Consider the following 16,353-nt stretch of genomic DNA (forward strand, 5'->3'; position numbering starts at 1 on the left):
TCGTCAGATGCATCATCGCAGCTTCTATCCGGTGCCTGCCGTGCTCGACAGGCTTCTCGAATCATAGCCAGTGCCCTTCAAGCTCTGGGGCTTGTTCAGTTTCCGACCTTCTTGAATCGTCCACTGCTCCGACGTGCTATCAACACCTTGGGTCCTTCAATATTGCTGATCCTCGCTCTGCAGGGTCCAGAGTACCATCGCGCCATAGCTCTTGCATGAACCAAGGCTACGAGCAGATCATGGATCCGCTTGCGCACGCTCCATGATAAACAGCGACCAGCGCGCAGTCGATGTATAAAAGCTTCGGTGAGCAGCCGTTCCTCGACATTCCTTCCACAGATCAAGACACTCTTTCATTGTCCATCAGCCAGGCATCCATTCATTTGTTGCTTGTTTCTCGCACTTCTGTCCCTCGTTTACTCTCTCAACATGCCTTCTTTTTCCGTCTGGCTGGCGATTTCCGCCCTTGCTTCCGTCTCCATCGCAAAACCTATCCCTGCCTCGCAGGCGACCACGAGAAAGGGCTTCACCATCAACCAAGCCGTTGCAAAGCCGTTCCAGGCCGGCCCTGTTGTCTTGCAGAAGGCTTACAACAAGTTCAACAAACCTGTGCCCGCAGATGTCAAGGCTGCCGCAGCCGATGGTTCCGTCACGGCCACCCCTGAGCAGTACGACGCGGAATATCTTTGCCCGGTGACTGTGGGTGGCCAGACGTTGAACCTCGACTTTGACACTGGCTCCGCAGATTTGTACGCAGTTCAGCAACCCCAAGATTTGGACATGGCGGATACTTACCTCAGCTAGATGGGTCTTTTCATCCGAGCTTCCCAGCTCTGAGCGCTCTGGACACAGCTTCTACGATCCGTCCAAGTCCTCGACCAGCCAAAAGCTGTCGGGTGCGACCTGGAACATCAGCTATGGTGACGGGTCCGGTGCCAGTGGCGACGTCTACACGGACACAGTCGACGTTGGAGGCACGACCGTCACTGGCCAAGCCGTCGAGCTAGCTTCTCAGATCAGCGCCCAATTCCAGCAGGACCAGGATAACGATGGCTTGCTTGGGCTGGCATTCAGCTCTATAAACACAGGTCTGTATGGGATCACGCCTGGACACTATCTTCCGCTAACCCATGGGCAGTCAAACCAAACCCTCAAACCACATTCTTCGATACAGCGATCAAAGAAGGTGTCCTTGAGCAAAGCGTTTTCACGGCCGATTTGAAGAAGGGCGCTCCAGGAACGTACGACTTCGGATATATTGACGACAGCAAGCATACGGGCGACATCACCTACACAGCGGTGAACACGGCCAACGGCTTCTGGGAGTTCACTGGGACTGGCTATGCCGTTGGGGATGGATCCTTCCAGCAGACCAGTATTGACGCTATTGCCGACACAGGTACCACTCTCCTCCTTGTGGATGACTCCATCGTCAGCGCCTACTACGAGCAAGTCAGCGGCGCCGAATACGACAACAGCCAAGGTGGCTACGTGTTCCCATGCTCAGCTACCCTTCCGGATTTCACAGTCGGCATTGAAGACTACCATGCAGTTGTTCCAGGGTCTTTCATCAACTATGCGCCTGCCACCGGATCAAGTAAGTCGATTTGTCTCACGTGTGCACGCGGATGATGCTAATGCAGTTCTCTATAGCATGCTTTGGAGGTATCCAAAGCAATGAAGGTATTGGCTTTTCAATCTACGGAGACGTCTTCCTCAAGGCCGTGTTCGCCGTCTTTGACAGCGACAACACCCAACTTGGTTTTGCGCCAAAGGATTTGTGAAGGGCATATTTGTATGTATGCTGACACTGGTTGAGGTGCAGATGGGAGAATACACTGTACAAAGGGCGAACAAGACATGGATGGGTCTGGAGGAAGTTGCCGGTCATATGTGGTCCAAATACGCACATCTCGATATCTATACACATATCTGGAGTACATAAATTATACACACAGGTACATAGGGGAATGTATTTCTGCAGCATTACCAGCACCTATGAGGCTACGATGGAGTTGCTGTCGTGAGCATTAGTATATGTATTCTGTATTGATGTGTTAATTAATTATGCAGGCTAAGCAAGCACAAGCTCAAGCACAAAGCACCTAAAGCACCTAAGCCATGTTTTGACGTCATTGGGGCGTAGATTGGGCTTGCGCAACGCTCGCGTTCATTTTCCTGGTACCAGGATGAAACAGTCGAGCTGTCCTATCCAAGCTATACGGATACTGCGTTGCTACTTTTATACACGTGGAAGATCTCTGAGAGCCCCGCATCCTCCCTCTGCCAGTCCCTTGGAAATACTGTGACCTGTCGATCAACGGGCGGATGCTGCAGCGTGCTGAATCTGACTTCGCGTGGTTCCACGAGGGTGGTCAGTTAGTTGTTTCGCAGCGATCCCTGGGCCGCCTGCAACGAGATGGCAATGGCGTCTACTTCTGACCTTGATGCCGGTCCACTGAACTCTGAGCCTTCGCGGCCACAGGATCGTGCCGAACAGAACCTCGCTCCTAAGTCTTACGCCGCTGCGGTTGTTGAATCAGCCAACGAGCAGGCCAACCCCAACCCCGACCAGGGTCCCCAATCTCACAACAATTCGGCGACTACGACGGAGCAGAATGGCGTCGCTAATGCCACCGAGCCATTGATCCCTGAGCCTTCGGAGCCACATGATCGTGCAGAAGAGAACTCCCTCCCCAAGTCCTACGCTGCTGCGGTCAGCGAGCCGGCCGACCCCGCTGTCACCACGAGGGAGCAGAATGGTGTAGCTAATGGCACTGGTCATACAGACGAGAACTCTCTCCCCAAGTCCTACGCTGCAGCAGTCAGCGAGCCCACCGACCACGCTGTCCCGACGACGGAGCAGACCAGCGCAGCTAACGAGTCTGTCAATGGTTCCGTGGTTAATAACCAGAGGAAACATCGCGGCCAGGACAAACTGATATATGAAAAGCATGCAGACCCCAGTGGAGATTTGCCCTTGACCAGCGTAAAGCCCAGCGACGACCATGAGAAGAATATCCAACAAGGGACCGAGAAACCCCCTCGAGGGAAAAAATCAAGTCGGCCGTCCAAAAGGCAGGATGTTCCCAATGCGCAGCTTGCCAGTGGTCGCCGGGCGGGCGCAGGTTGGGAAAAGTCTGCGTAGGTCGCTACCTGTGACTATCCTCTGATGAACTTGGCTAATCGGTCTTTTCAGAATACACTGGGCACCTCTCAATGTACCTTTGCAACGACGCCTTCAGACCCTGGCCGTTTTATGGCATACGCTTACCATTCCGATCCTCCTTTCACTGTTCTTCGTCCTGTGCGCCATCCCCCTCACGTGGCCGATTTTCATCCCGTACTTGATCTACACACTCCTCATCAGTGAAGAAGCTACAAACGGCACCCTCTCAAGACGGTCGGAATGGTTACGCAGGTCTAAGCTCTGGTCTGCTTTTGCCTCCTACTTTCCCGCCCGATTGTATCGCACGGTTGAGCTGGAGCCGACCAGGAAATACATCTTTGGATACCATCCACATGGTATTGTTTCCCATGGGGCGTTTGCCGCCTTTGCCACAGAAGCTCTGGGGTTTGCGGATCTATATCCGGGCATCACCAACACCTTGTTGACACTCGATGCGAACTTCCGTGTCCCAATATATCGAGACTACGCGTTAGCAATGGGCGTGGCATCAGTTTCACGAGAGTCCATTGAAAACATTCTCTCCAAAGGCGGTCATAATGGTGAGGGCATGGGACGTGCGGTGACGATTGTGATTGGCGGTGCCCGAGAGAGCCTTGATGCTCGGCCTGGGTCCCTCCGACTCGTGCTGAAGAGTAGGAAAGGCTTCGTCAAGCTAGCTATTCGCCAGGGCGCAGATCTCGTCCCTGTGTTAGCCTTTGGGGAGAACGACTTGTATGACCAATTCGACAGTGTCATGCATCCGTGGATCCACAGGAGTCAAATGCTAATCAAGAAGATGATGGGATTCACGGTCCCGCTATTTCATGCCCGGGGAGTCTTCAACTATGACGTCGGACTCTTACCATATCGGCGCGCTGTCAACATCGTGGTGGGACGGCCGATCAAGGTTGTCCAGCAAGGAACTAAGGACAATAAAGTGGATGAGACGTACCTGGACCAAGTCCACGCGAAGTACGTGGAGGAATTGGTCCGGTTGTGGGACAGCTACAAGGACGTGTTTGCCAAAGATCGGCGTGGGGAGCTAGAAATCGTCGAGTGAGACGGGGAAAAAACCAAGTATTTTGATGACTGCACGAAAGCACCAGGCGGGTTGGAAAGGCTGAACTGGATCTTTACACACGTTCACTATTGTACTCTGGGGCGAAGCAGGTGGCAGCACCAATGTTCGAGGGCGGTTGGCGCTGGAGCTATTTACGGCGGTGATGCCGGAATCAGAACACTCACTGCTGTCACGGCCAGGAAAGAATCGGAAACGGCTGGTCGGAAGGGGGCTTGAGGTACCAAAATCCAATTGTAGTGCTGTTTGCAACGTGCCAATTTTGCCATGATGGAATTGAAACCGTGTAGAGAGGCTGATCCTTTTCCATTTCTCTGTCGGAAGTTACTGCCTCGCCAAACTTCAATTGAGGCTTGCTTGTCAGCCACGCCCAGGCACCAGTACAAAACAGTATGACGGCTGGGTGCTGCGTTGCATTCCATCTTGTCTTCGAATGCCCTTCGTCCTTCCTAAGCCCTTTGCACATCTCGTCCAACACGGCTGTATTCGACCATCTCTCTCAGCTAATCGATATTCTATTCCTTCCCTTCCCTTCCCTTCCCTTCCCAATCAAGACAAAAATGCCTCCGAAGCGGCCGGCGAGAAGGTCGGCACCGTTGCCATTGCACTCCAAGTCTCGTCGTGCATCGAATGTCGATCGAAACAGCCACAACGGCCCGGGAGATATGGGTGCGGATGCGGGTGCAGGTGGAGATCCAGATCCAGATACGCACGTAGATCTGGACGGCGACTCAATGGTAGGCGGAGGCGGAAGCGGAAGTGGGAGTGGGAGTGGGAGTGAGACGAGGGAGAGGGAGGAAAGTCTCAAGAGGAGTATGGCTGTGGATGTGAGTTCCTCTCTTCCTTTAGTCCTGCTCCTCTCCCTCTCGTCCTGCTCCTCTCCCTCTCGTCCTGCTCCTCTCCCTCTCGTCCTGCTCCTCTCCCTCTCGTCCTGCTCCTCTCCCCCTAGTCCTGCTCCTCTCCCTCAGTCCTGCAAATGGCTCACCATCCTCGCCAAACACAACATCATCCTGCAAATACACAAGGAGGCCCCGGCTGCGCCGTTCGCAACATAAGTACCACAACCACACGAGCCTAACATGCATTTGTGGCTGGACGGTAGGCCGGACTACGCAAAGCGCAGAAGCAACAACGGCTTGAGGAGGACTTTGAGGATCAGGTTCAAGCGCTTGAAAGCCGGATCGACGAAAGAGCGGGAAAATATCGACAAGAACGGTGGGTTCCATCCAACCAAGAGCTTACATGTCAATTCTCGCCCTTCAAGTTGCTCATCACGTCGGCCCATTCGTCGACCCATGCATCACGTCCCGCCACAGCATCTGAGTTATGACCATCATCATTTCCGCCGATGAGGCGCTGCTGACCCTCCTTCTTGCTCTGGGGGATCTTCGTCGCTCTAACTTTCTGCATGGCCACAGTATGCGGATTCAAGACGCCCAGTTGGCACGTCTGCTCGAGCTTTCACAGAGAAAAGCCGACATCGAGAGCCAGATCATTAAGAAAGCTCACGAACTTGCGGAGGCGTACGAGGCTATGAAGGCCGAGTTTGAGGTTGTCTTGCGAGGCCGGTCAGAAGATTTCCATGAGGCCATTGAAACCTTGAACGCCTTGGAGGAGAGGGCAAGTCAGAACTGATGGATCACAGGGAGCGTGGGAGCGCGCTGCTGAGGCTGGCTGGTGCTGGTGCTGGTGCTGGGCTTGCCACACGGATTCACGTTTCCGCCAGTCCAAACAAGACTTTGATGAAGAGACTACACCCTCGACAGCCGACATAGATCTCTCCATTCAGACTTTCCTTTTCCAGATCTGTCTCTGTCAAAGCGTATCCATGCTCGTCACCACAGCGGCAGCTCCTGGACCACATATTCTCGGTCTCGTCGTAGTCCAGATCTTCCAGATCATACGACTCGACGCCGACATGTGTGCCCTTATAATGGTCCCATCCTCTTATTCCAGGTAGCCCCTCATGATCCAGCGCTTGGTCGTACGCCGCGCGTTTTTCAGGGTCTGTCAGAACTTCATAAGCGACGACAATCTCGTCTATCGAATATAGAGGCGTCGGATGACCACTCGCGCGCCTCAAGACGCCGCCGTGGGCCTTGTCTGGGTGGTGAAGGAGCAATGCACGGCGGTATGCAGCTTTGATATCGTCTTTCGACAGCGGTTGTCGGTCTTCGTGTCGGGCCAGTCCGAGCACGTCGTAGTAGGTGCTGCGCTTTTCTCGAGCACTCGGGGTATTACTGTTGGACATCAATGAGGGGTGGTCTTCTGCTGCTCTCGGAAGGGGGGATGAGCATGCGCCAGACAAAGATTAAGGTACTGGTGACCACCGCGTCACCTTCACCTGGCTCTTGTCTTCTGGTGGAGGCAGAATGAATGGTCTGCACAGTGCACAGTCCGTAGAATTAATTATTATGAGTTAGTTGGTCCCTGAGTAGTAGCGCCAACTCCCCTGCCACTGGGCGGGCGATCATTTCTCGGGTCAAGCATTGTGCCCTTATGCCCTTGCCAGTGTATGCCCTTATGCCCCTTATGCTTCACCCGGCACCCACCCGGGTAGGTGCCCAGGATACAGTTTCGCATCCGTACGGATATGTGTTTCCAAGCCAGTTCTTCTTCGTTTTCAGGGCATTCTTGGCCCCTTAGCCTCCTAAGCCTTAGCCCTAGACCCTTTCTCCTTATTTCGCTAGGCGTGTGGAGTGCCCTGAAAGCTTATAGGTATTTCTCAAGGTTCGTATTCGACTGTCATGCTCCTGGCCGCGTGGATTACGACGTCATATCCTGCTCCGGCTCGCAATGACTTCTCCCGTGCCTTGATTCATGATGGACAAAACAAACCCCGTGCGGCGGCGATGATGATGATATTGCCTGTGCTTGGCTCCCCATATTATCGTTCTTATTACGAGAGAGATCACGCTGACACTGACGGTGCGGTTTGATTGCTCTGGTATTCCGTCGCTTGTAATACTCGTTCTCGTTTGCTTCGCACAGCGGCTTCTCCAGGTAGGCAGGTCCTTTGGCTTTTCCGTGTCTCCACTCTACCATACCATACCGTGCTATTAGAATGTCTGCCGGAGACGAATTCGATCCGGAGACCAACAGGAGAAACCATCAATCACCCTACACCTCGCGGCATCCTATTCCTACCATCCAGAAATACAGAGCCGAGCGGAGTGAGTTGTCGGATCAGCAACAGCAAGCGGAGGATGCACAGCACGACGAGGGCGATGATCCCACGGTGAAGAGAGCATACCATGCAGCAAAAGGCGTTCTGAAGGGCGAAGATACTCCTCGGCCTGAGCATAACCCGTACGAAACAGAGAACAGAAATGTGGAGGGTACAGGGCAGCCTAAACGAGATGGTCAGCAACGGCCAGATCAGGACGGCCAAAATGGACAGACACGAGAGCCTTCCCACGAGGGCAAGAAAGAGGAGAATCATGCCAAGGGCCGTGGACAAGCCCAGTCAGCCACTGAAGCTGTCGCGGCCCAGACGGATCCTCGGCAGAAGAGGAAGGCCATGAAACATGGGAAGCGCAGTGAAGGTGGCAGAGAAGTCACGGACCCTGTGACCCATCTTCCCATCGTAATCAGAGATTCGACGCGCAAAGATCTGAAGTCGGTACAGCAGAATATCCCAGCACCGGGAAACAAGCCTGAAACCATGACGGGAGTCAGTGGCGTGAAGAAATCACAGTCTGACCTCGATGTCGAACAGTCTCGGCTGCAAAAGAGCCATGAAGGGATGCAGAAGCTGTTCCCGGGGCCGAACTTCGATGACATGAAGATCGAGTTGACCCGGATATATCAGTTTGCCTTGACAATAGGATTGGGGAGTGTTTTGGTATTGGCGTCGGTCTCCGTCGCCCTCTCTCGGTTGCTTGAGCTGGACTTCTCTCGATCCCATCGACCTGATCACTCTCCTTGGTCTTCTATCGTCTCCGCGGTCGTCATCATGGCAATCCTAGCCACCATTGGATTCACGGTGATACTTGCAATCCGAGGCTGGCTGGGGAAAAAAGTAGACGCGATTTGGAACGATGAAGTCTGGGATGCCGCTCGTACGCAGGAACTCGAAGCGAATGACTCGGAGGACATCATCCCCGAGTCGGTAACTTGGTTGAACAACCTCCTAGCCGCAGTTTGGCCGCTCATCAACCCGGACCTGTTCACCTCCGTCGCCGATATGTTGGAGGATGTCATGCAGGCTTCCCTCCCTAAAGTTGTCCGCATGGTCAGCGTCGACGACCTGGGGCAGGGTAGTGAAGCCTTCCGAATACTGGGGGTGAATTGGTTGCCAACAGGCGCTGCAAGCCGGACTGTAGGTGCAGACGGCAAGCTCAAACCCGCCGAGTCGGAGGAGAAGAGTGACAGGGCCTCGCCTGGGGACGGGCAGATTGAAGACGGGGAGTCCGACAACGAGAAGAACGAGGGTAAGTCTAAGGACAAGGGCCAGAGCGGACAACAACAAGAGCTGGAGAACCAAGCCATCCGTGAAGGCATGGAAGCAGAACAAGGCGATTTCGTCAACCTAGAGTTAGCCTTCGCCTACCGAGCTCGATCGTCTGGAAGATCTCTACAAGCAAAGGCCAAAAATGCCCACCTTTTCCTCAAATTCTATCTTCCTGGAGGTATTGCGGTCCCTGTCTGGGTCGAGCTGCGAGGGATGATCGGCACAATGAGGTTGAGGTTACAACTCACACCTGATCCACCGTTTGTCAGTCTCTGCACACTGACGTTTATCGGACAACCGCAAGCCGATTTGGCTTGTGTGCCCCTCTCCAGACGTGGGCTCAATTTGATGGATGTGCCTCTCATCTCGTCTTTTGTCCAGTCGTCAATCGACGCCGCTCTGGCGGAGTACGTGGCACCCAAGAGTCTGACACTGGATTTGAAGGACATGCTTGTCGGGGACGATTTCAAAAAAGACACGGCCGCCAGAGGCGTGGTGATGATCTATATCCAATCTGCCAAAGGTTTCAAAGACGGAGATTGCGGTGTCGGCCCGTTCCGGGGCTCAAGCGACGCATACATGACCGTCTCCTGGGGAAAATTTGGAAAGCCCGCTGCTTCTACAAGAGTCATTATCGACGACCAGGCACCAAGTTGGCACGAGTGGGCGTCAATATTGGTCACCCCTGAAGAGATGAATGCAGACGAGCGACTTCGCCTCCAACTATGGGATTCGGACAAATACACTGCGGACGATGACCTTGGACGGGTTGAAGTCGACCTCCACGAACTCATGCACAGCCCAAAGACCAAGAATCGCATGTGTGATCGGGAGGACCGTTTCAAAGGAGAAGACCCTGATGAAGACATGCCCGGTACGGTGCTGTGGCAGGTGGGATACTTTGCTAAAGCTGAGATCACAGAAAAACAGCTCGCCAAGCAGAGTCAGGATCCAAACATCCGATCAGTTCAAGATCTGAGACAGCAGGTGAGCGAGTCGGCAAAGAGCAAGCTGCGAGAAGCCAACGTCCACGACGAAAGCAAGGAAATCAAGCAGCAGCAGCAAGAAGACTACAAGGAGCGAGAAGATGCGTTGACCATTTCTAGCCCCCCGCCGGGCGCCTATCCCAGTGGGATTTTCAGCATTCAAATCCACAACATCACGGGATTGGAAGTGCAGTCGATGCAGAAAAGAGACAAGAAACACGGCGACGGTGACCGGGAAGACGAGGCGGAGCAGAGTGAAGACCTCCCGAGCAGCTACGCCACGATCATTCTCAATCATCAGAAGATTTACCGGACCCGGACGAAACCGAAGAACTCGAAGCCTTTCTTCAATGCCGGCACAGAGCGGTTCATTCGAGACTGGCGAACCGCCGAAATCATGGTCTCTGTCCGTGATGATCGTGAGAGAGAAGATAACCCTTTGCTAGGAATGGTCTATTTGCCGCTCCGCACAGTCTTTGAGAAAACTAGTCAAGTCATGCAGATATATCCACTGGTAGGTGGAATGGGATACGGTAGAATGAGGATCAGCATGGTGTGGCGCAGCGTACAGTTGAAGCTACCCAGAGAGTTGCTCGGATGGAACTACGGCACGCTGGAAATCAATTGTCCAGTCAAACTGAAGTCGAACGCCGGTAGTGACGGCTCGTTCACCCAACACCGCATAAAATTGAGGACTAATCTGATGAGAGCGAAAATGTTCCCGGCTGGAGAGGGGACAGTCGAGTGGAGACCCAAACGTGACAGAGAGTCGGTCTTCCTTGCGGTGCGGAAGCGTTATGCCAGTCCCCTGATAGTCGAGTTCCGGAAGTCGGTGCTGGGCCCCGACTCGACACCGGCGTTGGCGGTCTTCTGGCTGAAGGACATTCCTGACGACGAAGAAAGGACGGTTTCACTGCCAGTGTGGAAAGGAGGCAAACAGAATGCACACCGGATCACGACAAGTTGCGGGTACAATGGCATGGAAGAAGGGGAGCGGCCGCTAGGGGAGATTGAACTGACGCTCAAGTTCTGGAGCGGCTTGAGCGGCTATCACAAAGCTTATGCAAGTAAAGGCAAACACACGGAGGTGAAAAATGTGATGGAGGTTCTCGACACCGCCAACGACGAAGGCCAAGTCGACGAAAACGACAGCTACGTGAGTGACCGGTCCAGCACAGATCAGGGCTCGGACTCGGACTCGGACTCGGCCACAGTTTCATCCACACGGTCAGAGTCAGGCAGGGGGCCCAAGGGAAAGAAGGAGAAGATGAGCAGGCACAAGAAACTGAGCACCCACGTGAATGACGACTCGTCCAATTCCGATTCCGACACGGCCGATGTGTCGTCGCCGGCATCGTTGTTGGACCCGACCCAATTGGCACAGAAGCCCCTCACCAAAGCCAGAGACATGGTGGCCGCGGCACTCGACGTGGACGGCCACAACGACCCCGACAACGGCGCGCGCGGCGTCAGGGCCTCGATCAGAGATTACAAGGACCACCATCGCCAGCTGCATCGCAAACATCGCGGCGTGATGCAGTGGAAAGGAGCCAGGACTTTGGACTGGATGGCCGGCAAGGTCAAGCGTGGCAAAGGCCGTATCGGTGAGGTTTTTGAGCACAACGACGACAATAAGACCGGAGGCATCGAAACCGAGGTTTAGGTATCTGGAGAAAAGGGAAGGTGCCAATTGATCTATCAGAGCTGAACTGAAACGTGGTGTGGGAGTGAGTCAGGTTCTGTGTGTGCCAGGACCAGGATGTGCTGTTTTGCTGCTGCTTCAGATCCAATACATGATTCGGGAGGACATGACAGTGGCAGGCGGAGGGAGGTTCGTTTCGATTGATGACCTTTTTCTCTTCAAAGCGTTTCACGGCATGCATGGGTCGCCGGTGCATCGGGGTAGCGTGGGACATGGATCTACGCACGCATGCATGGATGGCATCTTCTCTTTCCGTTGCCGATCGATGCATGGCGTTCAGCAGCAGCCAAATCTTTCCCTCGGGGCGGGGAGAGAATGAAATGCAATCGACATGGGGCTAGAAGCTGCATGGAGTCTTTCATTGTAGCTTGGAAAGGAAAAGGAAGGGGAGGTATATACATAATATACTCCATACTACAGTAGTAGCTAAGCTGATACCCGTTGGTATACATACGTATATGTAAGGAGTATCTCCACCACAATCTAAATGCCTGCCAGTGTGATTTATCTAATTAGTCGTTGAGATCTCGCAGCACACAATCTAGCATTATATTATCACGATAGACACATATAAATATTATATTATAGGTACTAAGTGTAGCACCACACCACGTAACACACCAACGGTGAGTTAGGAGTTACAGACACCTACCTACCTTACTTTCACGGATACTGTTCTGTACGTGGAGTGGACAGAGAAGGAGAATTAAGATGATGCCGCAGTATTCTTTCCTTAACTACCTTATTATACATGTGGACCGGGCCCCGGGCCCCTAGGCTTTGTCTTGATCGGAATGATATTATTTTTGAAATAACCCATGGCCAGCCTAGCCTGGGTTTTAATTGGGATTGCGTTTAAGTGAGCTGTCTCCTACTTCATACGATACTTGCTGTAGTATCGGAAATTCTGCGCGGTGGCTAATGGACTCGCATGTAACCCTTCCGCTTTCGCTGGGGGAACCAACTGCTCTCCGAAACTGTGAGCTATGTAGCCCTCCAGCACAATGAAGGCAGCTGAAAGCCATAGTGGCAGCGCAATAGGCTTGGTTCTGGGGTAAGTTCATGCTGTCGCCATCCGTGTCGAGCCACGTTAGCTTGTGTATATGAGGCATAGAGTGTCAAACTTAGGTGGCATTCCCTGCCTTGTCCTTTAACCAGAGGGCTGGTTTAGGCTATACTATATTATATAGTATGCGCTCCCCCTACGACCTTTTGATAGAGGAACATGGAACATTTCAACCCTCATTAGACATAGGGACGGTCGCTTGTTTTAAATCTTGTATAGACTGGAGTCTGGAGTCTGGAGCGGGCGGACGAAGGTGAGATGGCAGAGAGTGACAGATTGTTGGAGGGCTTAGGCGCAGGCGGCGCAGGCGGGGTCTGATTCGGTGAAATGTTGTTCCAGTTCCAGTTCCAGTGCCACTGCCACCGCGCGCCTGAAGCGCAGCCTGGCCAAGACCAATTATAGCCGCTGCCATTTCCTGGACGGCTGCAACCCATGCAGTTGTTGCATATCTCCACCACCATCTCATCCTCTCCGGTCGAGGGCTTCAGCGTGACTGTTTGATTCGATCAAATCGTTCATTGGATCGTAGACCAGCCATCGCTACCTCAACTGTGTACGGTTCACACCGGACTCTAACACCACCCCCCTCTACCCCTCCACCCCTCCGTCTGCAATCATGTCCAAAACCATCCATATCGAGTCAACCTCGCAATTTTCTGCTCTCCTGTCCTCCTCAGCCATCGTTGTCGCCGACTTCTATGCCGACTGGTGCGGGCCATGTCGTCAGATTGCTCCCATCTACGAACAGTTGTCTGCCCAACTGTCGCGGCCGAACAAGATCACATTTGCAAAGATCAACACGGATCAACAGGTGGATCTCGCCAGATCTTACGGAGTCAAGGCCATGCCGACCTTCATGATCTTCAAGAATGCGCGACGGATTGACTTCATCGAAGGCGCAGACCCGAGGAGGCTGTCCAATGCGGTGAAGCAGCTCGCGAACGAGGCGAACAAGCTGGAAACAGACGAGGCCGGCGAAAGCTCGAGCGATGGAACCTGGCTCGGAGCCGCGCTTCCACGAGGCTACAGCGATGTGACTTCTCAAGTCGACGTCTTGGGCATGGAGTTGCTGAATTGGGACTCGGACTATGGAAATGCCAGAACCTTGATCAGTGGTGGCAAACCGAAGGGTAGGTCGCGTTGCCAGTGTTCAGCGTAACTGTTGTAACTGACGAAACTAGGTCAAGCGGATGCCAAATCAGATTGGGTCCAGAGTGACACCGACGAGCAACTCATGTTCTACATTCCTTTCCAGTGCACCTTGAAGATTCATTCGGTACACATTACGTCTCTGCCGGACAACAGCGACGATGACGAATCTCCGAGCAGACCAAAATTGATCAAGCTCTACACCAACAGACCTCGAATTCTTGGATTCGACGAGGCAGAAGATACACAAGCGACCCAAGAGGTCACTGTGTCAGACAAGGATTGGGATCCGAAAACTGGCACTGCTAAGATTGACCTGCGCTTGGTCAAGTTCCAGAACGTGTCTAGCTTGGTATTGTTCGTTGTTGAGAGCGAAGGGGACAACGAGAAGGTCAGACTGGACCGAGTTAGAATCATTGGAGAGACAGGCGAGAAGAGAGACGGCAAGATTGAAAAGGTCGCCTCCGATGAGTGATACATGGGGGGTTTGGGACCCTTCACCGATGAGAGACGAGAAACGACTGCATTCAGACGGGAAAAAGCATAGACCAGAACGGGCAGGCTGTGCAGAGCAAAAACAATAGAGTTCGAACATCGAACTAAAGCCGGTCGCAAAGCCTGGGGAAGTTAGGGATCAGTAGGAACTAAGCACTGAATCTGGTGTCACAATGATTGTCATTGCTAGGCTTAATAGTAGATCCATAACTGAGAGTGAGAGTGAAGCCACCGTAACCCATTCATTACCACACAACATTAGCGGGCTGGCTGATCAACAAGACGAAGGGCCCGAGATCTTCAGCATGCTCGCCCGTGTGTGCTTTCGTCTGTTCTGTTCTGTCTTCCCGCTTGCCTACACCATCGAAAGTCTTATTTCATTATGTCCGACCCCACGCGTAAACGAGCGCAGAGACGCTCGACGGTCTCGCCTTCGTAGTTCAAACGAGGGCTTGTTCCGTCGAGGAGATCGGTCGCAATTGATGTTTATCTGTGCTGCCACTGACACTTGGACTCGGCATGAGAGACGCACCTTCGTGAGAAGGTACGGGAGTCGGCCAAGCAACACAGGGGTAGATATTGGTGGCAGCGCCGCACGAAGAAAGAAAAGAAGAAAGAGAGAGATCACGAAAATTGAGATGCAAGTAGTTTTAGATCGAGCCAGCCAAGCCGAGTGCGGCTAGCCGTTTGGGGGCTGGCGTCAGCGCGAGGCTTGGCGTGTCCTCGCTTGCAAAACGAGATTTTCCAGGTTTGGCCGGGTTGCAAATGTTGATATTGTGAGGCTTGTGATGAACTGCAAAAGCAATACAAACGATAGGAAGAGAATGATTGCTCGGTCTAGCGTTCGGACCCTGTCCGCATGCTAGACAAGCATGATCTCAAATATTTGACTGATTCTGAAGCCAGCCACCATTCATTCCGCCTCCTGGGGGGAGCCGGCTACATTCGACGGAATCGCCACGGGGCTGCGCAAGTGTTGCCAAAGTCCGCGGATGCCGTGCTCAGGGAGTCTTCTTCTTGATGTCACCGCGCAGGATTGCAGTCCTTGAGCTTAATGTTCCTGCAGGGGTTTGACCAATTTCTCATACTGTTCGGAGACGACGGCGGACATGTTTTCAGCCCATCACATTCCGGCACAGCCGTTCATTTTTGGGGGGCTCTCGTGTGAAGCAGATTGTGGTTCGGACGCCAATGCAGTCGCTGTTGAATGACGGCATCCTACCTGACCGGTTCCTGAATATCTGCCGAGTGAAGCAGTAATCGGTTCGGGGAAATGCAACCTTGGGACATGGGATATACCCAGGCAGCCTCTTGGATCACCTTCGCCATTTCCGCCATCAAGCGCTTTTTCATGGACCAGCCTGAAAAGGCTGCTGCAAACTGTGTCTTGACCTCAATTCCAGTGCTTCCCATGCTTTGTTAATGCGCCGAATCTTGCAGCTCCATTCGCCCGATGACCACGCGGTTTATCGTTGAATGGTACGTGCGCAGCAGGTTCGGACCGCAAACCAGGCTACTATGTCGCCTTGTCCGCGGCTCGTCATACGGAATGGGCCAAAAAAGGGACTCGGAGAACATGTACGGAGTATATCATTATTGTGGCTGGCATGGCCTTGAAATGTCTGTAATGGAAACACACGGCCAGCATATATTCTTGCGGTGGCTGTTTCCGGGTTGGTTTTTCTATCTTGATAGCTCCTAGTAGTGCTGGGCCGATGTAGGTACCACTTCAGAGTCTCGAGGTACAGAGTAGGTCGGTGTAGACTACCTACGTAATTAGACCAGCAACACAGAGAGACATGCGTCCAGTATTGGACTTTCTGGACAGACATGGAAGAAATTGAAAAATTGCAGGATTCCGACAGCCGTCAATCCTCACCTTCAAAGTTTCAGGTGCCAGTATGACGATCGTCCAGAGAGTTGCGGATGCTAGATGGGTTCGGAAGACATGTTGAAGAAGTGGCCTCGGCCTCTGTTGACTTGCCTGATGACGCTCTGGGCGTGTGAAAGACGTGCCTTGACACGACGCGAACAAGACTCGCCATTCCGCGGTAGCCGTGGCTCCTTTGAGCGACTGTATCCGTACTTGGGCAGCGTCATCATCCGGTGCCCTTATTTCGCAAAAAGTTCGAAGTTGCAAACCCCTCCGGCAGGTCTCTTCTCGATGCTTCCGACAAGGGTTAACGTAACATAGGGCACCTGAGATTCCCTTTCCCTCTCCGATCTACGTTATAGTGTGCGACTGCTGCTGGTGT

General features: G+C 53.2%; 6 protein-coding genes across 6 annotated transcripts; 5 read left to right on the plus strand and 1 right to left on the minus strand.

Moving 5' to 3' along the window:
• Window positions 1-429: 429 nt before the first annotated feature.
• A1O3_08779 (aspergillopepsin I) lies at window positions 430-1,784 on the plus strand (the record flags this gene model as incomplete). The annotated part of the gene is made up of 4 exons (XM_007738875.1): window positions 430-749; window positions 805-1,088; window positions 1,139-1,597; window positions 1,654-1,784. The coding sequence occupies 4 exons, from the start codon at window positions 430-432 to the stop codon at window positions 1,782-1,784; spliced, it is 1,194 nt and encodes a 397-aa protein (XP_007737065.1).
• Window positions 1,785-2,425: 641 nt separating this feature from the next.
• On the plus strand, window positions 2,426-4,229 carry A1O3_08780 (uncharacterized protein; the record flags this gene model as incomplete). The annotated part of the gene is made up of 2 exons (XM_007738876.1): window positions 2,426-3,144; window positions 3,200-4,229. The coding sequence occupies 2 exons, from the start codon at window positions 2,426-2,428 to the stop codon at window positions 4,227-4,229; spliced, it is 1,749 nt and encodes a 582-aa protein (XP_007737066.1).
• Window positions 4,230-5,666: 1,437 nt separating this feature from the next.
• A1O3_08781 (uncharacterized protein) lies at window positions 5,667-5,882 on the plus strand (the record flags this gene model as incomplete). The annotated part of the gene is made up of 1 exon (XM_007738877.1): window positions 5,667-5,882. The coding sequence occupies one exon, from the start codon at window positions 5,667-5,669 to the stop codon at window positions 5,880-5,882; it is 216 nt and encodes a 71-aa protein (XP_007737067.1).
• A 76-nt stretch (window positions 5,883-5,958) lies between these two features.
• On the minus strand, window positions 5,959-6,498 carry A1O3_08782 (uncharacterized protein; the record flags this gene model as incomplete). Its single annotated transcript, XM_007738878.1, has 1 exon — window positions 5,959-6,498. One exon carries the CDS (start codon window positions 6,496-6,498, stop codon window positions 5,959-5,961), a length of 540 nt encoding a protein of 179 aa, XP_007737068.1.
• Window positions 6,499-7,311: 813 nt separating this feature from the next.
• A1O3_08783 (uncharacterized protein) lies at window positions 7,312-11,349 on the plus strand (the record flags this gene model as incomplete). Its single annotated transcript, XM_007738879.1, has 1 exon — window positions 7,312-11,349. One exon carries the CDS (start codon window positions 7,312-7,314, stop codon window positions 11,347-11,349), a length of 4,038 nt encoding a protein of 1,345 aa, XP_007737069.1.
• Window positions 11,350-13,070: 1,721 nt separating this feature from the next.
• A1O3_08784 (uncharacterized protein) lies at window positions 13,071-14,078 on the plus strand (the record flags this gene model as incomplete). The annotated part of the gene is made up of 2 exons (XM_007738880.1): window positions 13,071-13,584; window positions 13,636-14,078. The coding sequence occupies 2 exons, from the start codon at window positions 13,071-13,073 to the stop codon at window positions 14,076-14,078; spliced, it is 957 nt and encodes a 318-aa protein (XP_007737070.1).
• Between the last annotated feature and the right edge of the window lie 2,275 nt (window positions 14,079-16,353).

The sequence above is a fragment of the Capronia epimyces genome, assembly GCF_000585565.1.
Source record: "Capronia epimyces CBS 606.96 chromosome Unknown aczIQ-supercont1.8, whole genome shotgun sequence".
Lineage (NCBI taxonomy): Eukaryota > Fungi > Ascomycota > Eurotiomycetes > Chaetothyriales > Herpotrichiellaceae > Capronia > Capronia epimyces.